Source organism: Bicyclus anynana, chromosome 16, assembly GCF_947172395.1.
Source record: "Bicyclus anynana chromosome 16, ilBicAnyn1.1, whole genome shotgun sequence".
In the NCBI taxonomy this organism is placed as follows: Eukaryota; Metazoa; Arthropoda; class Insecta; order Lepidoptera; family Nymphalidae; genus Bicyclus; species Bicyclus anynana.
Window position 1 is genome coordinate 15,734,311 of NC_069098.1, and position 11,153 is coordinate 15,745,463.

At 34.2% G+C, this 11,153-nt stretch overlaps 1 protein-coding gene across 1 annotated transcript; it reads left to right on the top strand.

The window, feature by feature from the left end:
* The first annotated feature begins 363 nt into the window (after positions 1-363).
* LOC112056584 (uncharacterized) lies at positions 364-9,533 on the top strand. Its single transcript, XM_024097032.2, has 4 exons — positions 364-511; positions 2,960-3,143; positions 8,310-8,462; positions 9,134-9,533. The coding sequence occupies exons 1-4, from the start codon at positions 500-502 to the stop codon at positions 9,256-9,258; spliced, it is 474 nt and encodes a 157-aa protein (XP_023952800.1). The 5' UTR covers positions 364-499; the 3' UTR covers positions 9,259-9,533.
* Positions 9,534-11,153: the final 1,620 nt, after the last annotated feature.

Consider the following 11,153-nt stretch of genomic DNA (forward strand, 5'->3'; position numbering starts at 1 on the left):
TTATGTGGAATAAGCAACCTGACGTGAAGTGGAAATCACCCAAGCACATTTCGCTAGACATGCAGGACACACGTCCTACAATGCCCCACCTAACTCTCTGCGCCTGGAAACCTGATGCTAAAGTGTTAAGCCTCATCGTTACCAGCTTATTATAATAGCCAACTACGGAGTCAATCCACCCTCCTTACAATAAATGAGATAAACCTAAGGGTATCAATGTCTTGTCATGCTTATGAAAAGTGCATCAGGGCTTAAAACCTACTTAATCCTTAATTAGTTATACACCTTTAAAGGTCGTGATTTGACTAAAACGCTGCAAAATTTTATGAATAATTTGAAACAGCAACCCTCTTTCTCAAGTTCCGCAGCCATTATCCTTGGGCGGAGAAAAAATGGTCAGTATTCTGCGGCGTCGGCGGCGCACGCGCAGCGTATATAAACTGACGGCTGCTTCATCTGGCATCAGTCACTTGACCAGTGCTTGACTAACAACACCAACATGAAGTTCCTGGTAAGGATAATAACATATTATTTTATCATCAACTCTTTTCAGGACCTTACACGATAAATCTATCTAGTATAAAAATGTATCTAGTATCCTGGGTAATCAACAAATCAAAAATTCAGAAAGGTTCATAAATCACTTGAAACCATTTTTATGGCTAGTTGAACAGAAATTAGAATACAATTAAAACTAAAAATCAAAGATAATATTGCTATATTTCACTTGAAAATCATTCTTCATCTATACATTTGAACCTCAACTTGTTTTGTAATTGAAATTACTGTAAAAAAGACAGTGCCTCCAATAGCTCAATGGTCTGATGGTGGTTTGAAATTCGTGAGGTCCCAAACACAAATTCACCGCACCATATATATTTTTGTGTGCACAAGTGGAAATTAAAGATGTCACACATGTGCACAATTTCCTGAGCGGCTTTTTCTACTTCAAATACAAGAATGTTTGCTTATAGTGACTACCACAGGCACCGGTTTAGAATATCCCTAAATATTTTTAAATATCATTCACACTAATTATCATCATCATTTACAAAACATCTGTGTGAAGAAAAATGCCCATCAGCTGGTTGTCTGTAAGCGTTATAAAAATTAAGAAAACACCAATAGTTGTAGAAAAATCTCGACCAATTAAATATTTTTAAACTTATATCTTGGCAGTTCCAAAAATGTTTTGGGGTCTTATCTGTGTGTATTACAAAACAGTACGTTTCTTTTTAAAATATCATAATGAGTTAATATTACAAGTACATATTTAAATTAAGAATGCAACAAAAGTTAAGTTATCAAGTTACCGTAACCAACTATTTGTCGAAATCGTCTCGCTTCGCTTTGTGTCTCCGGTGGATATCCTTCTATTGCACGGAAAATTGCCGGCTTCCCACATATTGCTGCATACTCGCTCAGCCGATCAGTGCATCCGATCTATCTCAGGTATTCATTTAATATATTGATGTTGAAAGGAGATCCCGCTAAACTTTAAGTGGGCCCATTGCCTTACAACCGGGAAATTCACATTTTGATTTCCAATTTCAGTAAATTAGGAATTTAAATTTTCTAATTTCGTTCAATTCGAGTAGTACTATTCTGTAAGGATGTTTTGTATAACTGGCAAGTCTGTTTAAAATTCATCTCTATCTTTCTCATTCTAGAGTATCGAGTAAGATAGAGGTGAATTGAAAACTCGCACTTGCGAGGTAGAAAACATCGTTACAGAATAGCACTACAGGTCTTTTGGTGGACCCCACCCATTGCTAGTTACTATCCTTTATGTACAATGTATATAATTATAATGTTTAAAGCTAGTCAAAATTTCAAGTAATATTTGTATAACAAAAAAATCATATGAACAACCAATTTTGTGATCGTCTCAAGTCTTCAGTAGTTTCAGAGCTTATCCCTCTAACAAACAAAGCTTATTTATAACAGAAATGAATACTATAATTATGTATTACGATATATGAATATATTGTTCATCTCTTGCTCACTGCAGTAATGAGGCTGTAAGACAAAGAGCTAATCAAACGACAATATAAAGTCAGCCAATTTCATTGTGTTGGTAGGACATTACGCCACGTCGCCACAGATTCATAAGTATAGACAATTAACGGTGTGGGTCATGTCCGTGACTCATTACCGAGCCACAGGACTTTTGCAATCATAAGTGGAAATTGCCGTGAAATTACTTCTGTGTTTGAATTAGATCGCTGCATGGGATGTGTGGAGAGCCCTTAAGCTTCAATGTTGTCGAATTATTATGGGCATTACTTACTTCGAAGCGCCATCATTTACGTATTTGATTTGCCTATTACTGGACTAGCCTCATAGAAGTGGAGCTTACCCACCGCTGCTCTAATGTTAATCGGCTTGGGGACATAATTGTTTTGGAAGAATAAAAATACATTTGTTCATTTTAGTGACATATACTGTAGGTACATCCTATTTTACGACTCTCTGTGACACTAAACAGAATGTGCTTGTAGCTCAGCATTAATGCCATGAATTGCAAAAAATGCAACTGCACCTGGCGCTGATTTTTAGCTGAGACCTGAGTGACGTCACAGTTTTACACTATAATGTTTACAAAGATAACAGATAGCCCGTTGGTCTTAATCAGTGTATGTGGCTATAGACCATTGGTTGGTTGGTTGTGAATTTTTACTTTCCAAGAATTCAGCTATTAAAGGGGGAGTTGGAAACTCATTACGTAACAACATCCCGTGCCTTGGAGACCTCGTCGTTCTCAGTCACGATGATTTATATCAGGCTGATAGTGAAGTCTAAAAAACAAACGTTATCGCCCTACAATACGTAACCTTCTTCTATAAAAAATAGTTGGCCCGATATCTGCAGTGGATCATTAAACTACGTTTATAATGCTGATAAAATTGCAACAAGGTATTGATTTTCCTTAAACATTCACATATTCATTCTCTTACAGGTTATCGTCGCCCTTTCCCTCGCAGCGGTGTGCGCTGAAGAGGCCAAGAAAACCGAAAAGAGAGGGCTCAGCGGCTTAGGCTACGGAGGCCTCGGCGGATACGGAGGCTACGGCGGATACGGTGGATACGGCGGATACGGTGGATACGGCGGATACGGCGGATATGGAGGATACGGTGGCTATGGTAAGTTATAATGGAACAATGTTGAACAGAAATAACTATGACTCTTACACTAAAAACATAAGCAGTCCACAGATTTAGAGGCATTATTAAAAAACAATAATAAAGGTTTTGACTATAGTATGTTGTAGCATCATGCAACTATTACACTGTTCACTGATTCTTTTAACTAAATTAATTATATTTAAACATGTACCAGTAAAAACTTGAACGTTTTATTAGATGGTTATCTAGATTGAACTGAAGGTTGTATTATTTTGAAAACTCTTTGTAATATTTAGTAAAAGCCTTGATAGGATTATTACCTCATTGTTCCTTTTGTTCGATTGGGTAATTAATTTAAAGAACTTCGTAAAATGAAAATAAACTAATCGTTGACCATCGAAGCTCAATTGCCCAAATATTGAAAGGGGAAAAAATATTTTCTCAAAGAGACGTTGGTGAATTGATAACATTAATTATCCAGTACATTAAATATTTTACATTTTGAAAAAGGAGATACTTTCCAGTTCAAAGAGTTCTGATCGTATTTATTTACAAAAAATGTCTAACAATTTACCGTAAATCAAATTAATGGAGAAAAATGTCCCCAAAAAGCAGTCTAATGCGAAACCACTGGGTTTTATAATAAGAAATATCTTTGACCTTTTTAACAAATCCTGAAAGTAAAAGAAAGTCGTCGAGCTGTATAATTTTTACAAACAACTTGCCAATTTCTTTTGAATCTAGTATACTTTTACTAACGAATCACATGAAAAATATTCTATTTATTACTTGTAGGTATCTAATTTTATTGATAACTATTTCAGTAACTTTCTATGAGTTGAAAAGTGTTATCATAACTTTCTGAGTAGATTACTTACCAAAGTCACCTGTTTTTTTTATTCTATAAAAGTATTTTTGTAGAATATTATATAGAAGTATATGATTGTGCTGTTACAATTTAACTTATTTCCACAAAACAAATTATTTTAACGTGTGTGTAAATCACTCTCTAATTTATTACAGTCATACAATTCAATCTTAATTTTGGAGTTAACTAGCTGATATTTTGACAGCAGTTAACTTTAGCGACTTAGAGACTCACTAATTGTTTTTGAAATTTCAATTTTAATACACCGGGAATACTGTTCTTTAAAATTTAAAAATATAGATTCTACTTAAACGAAGTCGCAGGAAACTGCTAGTCTAAAATAATCTGCAGAAGCAATAGTAGAAATAGTTAGGAACTTAAAAGTTTAACGAATGGTACTCATAATGAATTAGCAGTACTAACTCATAGTTTGCGTCGTTGAATACTCGACTCGGTTCGCTATGAAATCGAATATTAAAAGGCTTGATAGAACTATTTCTGTGCTTGCAGATCGATAGTCGAGTGCAAGTTTAAATTGACCAAAGGCTTTTACGCGACGTTCTGAGTTCCACAGTAGTTTACATTCAAAGGGTCGCAGATGACTTCCTTGAAAATTTAACACTGAAAGAAAATTTTGTGGAATAACGTAGCTCTTTCGTTCTATCCACTGGCTCTTTGATTTTAAAATCTAGTGCCATTGTTTGCAAGACTTCCTGATGTATTGGAAATATTTGAATGGTGTATTTTCAAGGAAATATATTCCTGAAAATTGAGCCGATTTATTCGTAGCAAATGTACAAAAAATAAAAGATGTAATATTGCCGAATCATTTATTCTCTCAAAGAAACAAGCTCGACGTGAATTTGTAGATAAAAGCGTTTCAAAGAAAATTCATTAAGCTCTTTTAGAAGACATTTATTTCTCGAAATTCAACTCACGATCCTCTATTATGTGAAAACAGAGAGAGAACCTTAATTAATTGCTAATTAGTAACTGTAACGAACGGAACTTGTTAACTCGAATACGAAAATCCTCTCAAACGATTAAACTTTGAACTGTCGTTTAATTTGCTAATCCAGGATCGAAGAAAACAAACTTACTTAAAAGAAATTACTTTAAGATAAACTGACTCGGAAGAAGGTTCAATATTAATTGCATCGGAATCAGGAAAGTAGACTAGTATTCCTAGTTTGATAAATTATTTAATTTTATATAAAATACCAGTTTCAATTTTTTGGTAATAAGTAATAACTTTAACCCAAAGAATATCGTTCTTAATTATTTATGACAAGATGATTTTCTTTATTGTGTTCTTTACGTCCATTATGGTACTTATTACGCTTAGCGCAACACAAATAACTGTGTTGAAGTTAGTTCAATCTCCTTATCCCTTCTTTTATAAGAAGGGACACCTGGCCGTGTCGTGGGTCCATAGGTTGAGAATGAGTATTGATTGAACGTTTATCAAGGTATCAGAATATATTAATGGAAACGTCGATAAATACTAAAACAAATGCAATGCTAGTGAAGTTGTATCGCATCTAAATTCTACATAAAAGTAGCATTAGCAACAACATACGGTTGCATCGTTTCCAGACATTAATACCAGACGAATAGCGCTCGCTTCAAACGCTCGTTACTGCTGCTGAATAAAGATTGTGTACATCCATTTCACTGAAATAGTACAATAACACTCAAGCGAAACTTTTAAAAACCTATCAAAAATTTTTACGTATAAAAAAATAAAAACAATATTTATCTAGTAACAATTCTATTGGTCAAACACATTGCTCACATTGTTCAGTGATCACAGCTTATGACAGGCGGACACATACTCTAGAAACATACAACACGAAGTTACCATACGCACAGTGGTTGTACTTTTGTGTGGAGCCATTTTCAGGAAATCGCGCTACTACTGGCATTTACCGTTAAAATTAACTAATGTTCTACTGTCAACTGCTGTACGCCTTTTGTAAGGACTTCCAAACACAACGGTGCTGACCCGCCTATAATCAGCGATTTCTTTATAGTTATTATACTCAATCATAATGTGTCCTATCCCTTAATGCATTTCAGTTAGTCTGTTAGAAATGAAAGCATTAAGTTTATTGCGCCATACATCCGTTCGTGCCTTACGACAATGCTCTTTATCTACAAATACTAAAACAGACAATACCACTACTCGTAACTATGTCTCTGTCTGTCCAGTATCTGGGGAGATTAGACTATTGTTTGCTCTAATTACTGCACAACGTTTGTGAATATCAGCTTAAAGTCTAGTGTATCACAGGGAGGTACTTTACGACCCGTTGTTTTAAAACTGTTAATTAACAATCTTTTTCGAAAATTAAATATTTTAGCAAACGATCAATACAAAAGATGGATCAAAAAGTTGCTAGATGTTAAAAAAATAATACGATTTCGTAATGTGGAAAATTTTGTTTAAAAAAATACTCGTTTCAAAGGATACATTTCTTGCTTTTTGTCTCAGTCAAGTATAAATAGCTGCAATACCAATGTTTAAAACAATTAAAATTTTGACATGCATCGCAATTTTATATAAATGCTTACAATCTCGGCGTATGCAGACTGTAATTGAAACAATACCGAGTTCACACACTGATATATGTAATCAGTAATTAGTCAGCGCACAATGTTAAGGTGCTTATCTTGTCGATTTCTTATGAGCGTGTCACAGGGCGCTGCACCGACGTGGGAACTTGCAAGACCTTGGCATACTAAATGATACTTCTGTTGTTATATCATTAGGAACAACTAAAGGATTTCTATTGCTATCGAAACTAATCGAATTTATTTAATCGTTTGATTTGTGTACTTGGTTTACTAGCGTACTCAGATTTTACAAGCATAGTTGTTGTTTAATTTGTCACCCACTTCAAAGAAAGGTCTATGTTTGGCTGTATGTTGTAGTTCACCAATTTAAAAAAAAATTTTTTGTTCGAAAAGTTATTAAACTCGCCGAATGTTGCCATACAACCTAAGTAGTCCAGACTAAGTTACCGACTGATTCATGTAATTTTTATTATGATCTGTTATTTTAATAAAATAATACCTAGATGACATTTTCTACGTGTGAAGACAGGAGACAGTTATGTAGTTTGTCTACTCTATGTTATTGGAACACATCATATACCCAATAATGATCATAAGCCGTCTCATCTTTCTCGTTGGTTCACTGAGACGCTCTGAGCACTTGTCAGGCCTCCGAATAGCATCCACTTTGTTCCAAATAAATTTAAATTCTAAATTATGGCGTCTTTTGTACCATTAGTTGCATAACTTTTGCTTATTAGGCTCGTTCTCTTCAAAAGGTCTTGTAAATGTTGGTATATTTAAAATTGCCATAGTTTAAAATTACTTAGATACCCAATACTACCTACGTATCTATAAAGTTATTAGATTCGAACAATCATGACTTAAAAAGAATTATGTAATAAATGTTAATAAATTTTATGTTTTTCAGAACCATTACAAGTTCAGATTTATTACAAATATACAGACTGGCCTTTTAAAAAGGCTTGTAATAAGTCTATTTGAAATAATCGATTTCGAATTCGAAAATGTTTAAAAATAAACTGATATCGTCGTGATAGTCTATACCTATCTAACTATTAATACTATAATAAATAACATAATTTTATAAACGTAAATACATTATAAGACTCCTTCCGTTCGTAAGTTCCAAGGAACTAAATAATTTTAGTGAATGGTACCTACTTAGTTTTTACAAAGGCCACAATAAAAACAGTCACGGTACTTGCTCGCGTAGTTTTTTTTGCAAAATATTTATTATTATTCAGTGACCTTATCAATGGCCATTACTATTATTGAGATCTCAATCATTCATTTTACTATTGTGACTCAATGGACTATGAATTATTGTGACTTGTGATCAATCATTCGCAAAATAAACCGACTTTTGTCCAAATGATCGACATGTATTTAATAGAGTGCCGACTTGATGTAGTCTGATCTTTTCATACTAAATCAAGTATCGTTTTCTTAGGTTTTGTTTTATAAATATGAATTTATGTGTTTATTTGTTATGCTTTCACACACACTAAGTACTCGACCTTTTTTCAAATATATTTTTTTTTTCTAATTTTTTTTTAAATCCCTCCAACTAGACGGGAAAGACTATGTCAGGAGTGGGTAAGACAATGACCAACGGGGCGGGGATCGAACCACCACCTCTCCGTGATGAGTCCGACCGTTCTAACCGTTGAGCTATTGGGGCTTCAATAATAAATTGTAACAAATGCAAGATTTAGAAAAAAAACGATTTCTTTCAGCTCCTGCCGTTAGCAAAGTAGCTTACACCACCGTGCACAACGGCGGATACGGAGGATACAACGGATTGGGCGGATATGGTGGCTACAGCGGACTCGGTGGCGGATACGGCGGATATGGCGGATACGGCGGATATGGTGGATACTCTGGCCTGGGTAATTCATATTGATCTAGACTGCAATATAAAAACTGGTATAATTTCAGTTCACTTCCATCATGAATCAAAATAATATCGATAGAATACAATGCTTACACACAAATACAAACCATAGGTACTTAGACAGATACAACAAACCTAAACCACACCTCTTTTATACAAAAGGTTGTTAAAATAAGCAACAACTATCCAAATCTACAAACTTTTCTAATAACTACGGCTATAATAAAGCTGGCTGAGTTTGTTTAAGCGTGTATTTATGAAACCACCAGTCGTTTCATTATTTTGGACCGTTTGAAACTATTTATTTAAATGCGAGTATAATTATTTGTAGCCATGATAGCCCAGTGGATATAACTCTGCCTTTGATTCGGAGGGCGTAGGTGCTAATCCGGTCTGGGGCATGCACCTTCGCATTTTAAGAAATTAAATATCACGTGTCTCAAACATTGAAGAAAAAACATCATGAGGAAACCTGCATAAATGAGAATGTTCTTAATTCTAGACTTGTGTGAACTCTGGCAATCCAGACTACTGGTGGACTATTAGCCTAACCCTTCTCATTCAGAAGACTCGTATTCAATAATAGCTAAAAGCTATATATGAGTTGTTACTGATGATGAAACGCTTATATTACTGCAGAAGAATAAAATGTACCTTTTTTCGCAGGTGGATACGGCGGATACGGTGGCTATGGACACGGAGGATACGGAGGCTACGGACACGGAGGTTACGGAGGTTACGGAGGATACGGAGGATACGGTCACGGTCTGGCAGGATACGGCTACCATTAAACTACCTAAGCATTCCTATTTTCCTCAATGTGTTCATCCTACAAATCTTTTCAATACTCGCTGTATATATGACAGGTCATCACAGATACCGATGTTCGACGTTCTTGAATACATGAAACTGAATGAATAGTATCATGACCAAAGAGAGCCCATCATGACAAAATTATCCCAACACCTCGATGACTTAAGTAAATTTTTCATTTGTATGTGATAATTTTACAACGAATTTCTTTGCAATCCTTTGTAAATATGTAATAAATGATTATATAAGTATATTTTTGTTGTATTAATTACATATCTATATCACATAGACTTAATATAAATAAATATTCATCTTCTCGTCAAAAATATCGAAACAGTCTGCCTGAACAGTATTTTGACGGTTTAAACTATTTAAGATTAGTCAGTAAAATGACAAGTGCAACTGTCACTGAAATGTCATTTTACTGACTGGAATTAATAATCTTAAGTAAAATTAATCGTATGTACGATTATTAATTCCATTTTTGACATTTCAGGGACAATCGCACTTGTCATTAATTATTGACATGTTTTTCTTTCTATGTATGATTGAGTCTTTGTTGCTTTAAATAAACGATTATTTATTTATCATAATAAACACACTCAGACACTGGAAAACACCCATGCTAATCACACAAATATTTTCTAGTAGTGGGCATCGAACCTATATAGTACTAGAGCCGGTATAAGAAACATATATCCTCATCTGTTATAAAATTGGGATGAGAAATAATTGATGGAAAATATTCACATTGACACATTGCACATGGGTTGCCTGACATTATCTGTTATTTATTTCATAGCATTAATGTATAACAAATGTGGGTATATATTTCTAATGTCGGATCATAGACTATAAGAAAGGTTGCGAGCCACGACCCACTGTGGCACGCGGCCGTCAATATTCTTGAATGTTAAATCATCAGTCTGGAACACAAAATAAAGACCAATTTCGTTGACGATAACAATATTTCTCACATATTTAGAAACTTAACACAATAATAACTACAGAAACAATGATACTAAGTGACTACATTTCTACAAAAAAATAACAATTCTAAAATCGCTTGACAATCATCAAAATCATGTTACCTTTAACATACACAAAACAAAATTATAAACGTCATATCATGCTCATCTCATGTACAACATATTAAAAAAATATGCTTTATTCTTCAGATGTTTGAGGGTGTGGACTCTTAAAACATCTATATTTCAAAGCCACAACAATCCATACTCCATAATTGGATCTTACCGTACTTGACTACGAAAAGAACATAGGCTGACAAACTTGAAGCCTTCCTAACATGAGGTTAGTCTAGCTATGACAGGCTCTCGGTGATAAATGTCTGTAGAATCAAAGCTGTTGTATTTACAGTGGGTGCGCGCGGCTCTCCCCGGGACAGAGTCATTACCGCTCTGCGCCGTGCTATCAGCGCAGCCTCCGCTGATAACGTTGGAAAGCTGTTTAACATAATAGGCTTTTGAATTCCTGCCTTTGTTGGGAAATTTAAATGAAATAAACCTATTTAATTTGAATTAAAATGTTAATCAAGTGCAATTTAAAAATAATAATAGCCTTTATTCCAATAACCAAATTACAAATACATAATAATACAAATAATACAACTTTGTCAATATGTAATAAACAAATGTCAATATAAAATCAAATTATTATTAACGTCAATTTAGTAATACTCGTATTTTATTCTATTTTTGTCTATATTATGATGTCAATTTAATAATTTACGATTATAAGTATGTCAGTGTTTTTATGTTGTTATTGGAGCACCCAGTTTTGGGTATAGGCCTCCTCCATCCTTTTCCATTCAATTTAAAAATACATCTATATTAATTTTAATATTGAAGAGTTT

Bases quoted from the DNA above. Each gene is read 5' to 3' on its own strand.
- LOC112056584 (XM_024097032.2), top strand. The intron at 3,144-8,309 runs GTAAGTTATAAT...GATTTCTTTCAG, and splicing joins TGGAGGATACGGTGGCTATG to CTCCTGCCGTTAGCAAAGTA. The intron at 8,463-9,133 runs GTAATTCATATT...CTTTTTTCGCAG, and splicing joins TGGTGGATACTCTGGCCTGG to GTGGATACGGCGGATACGGT.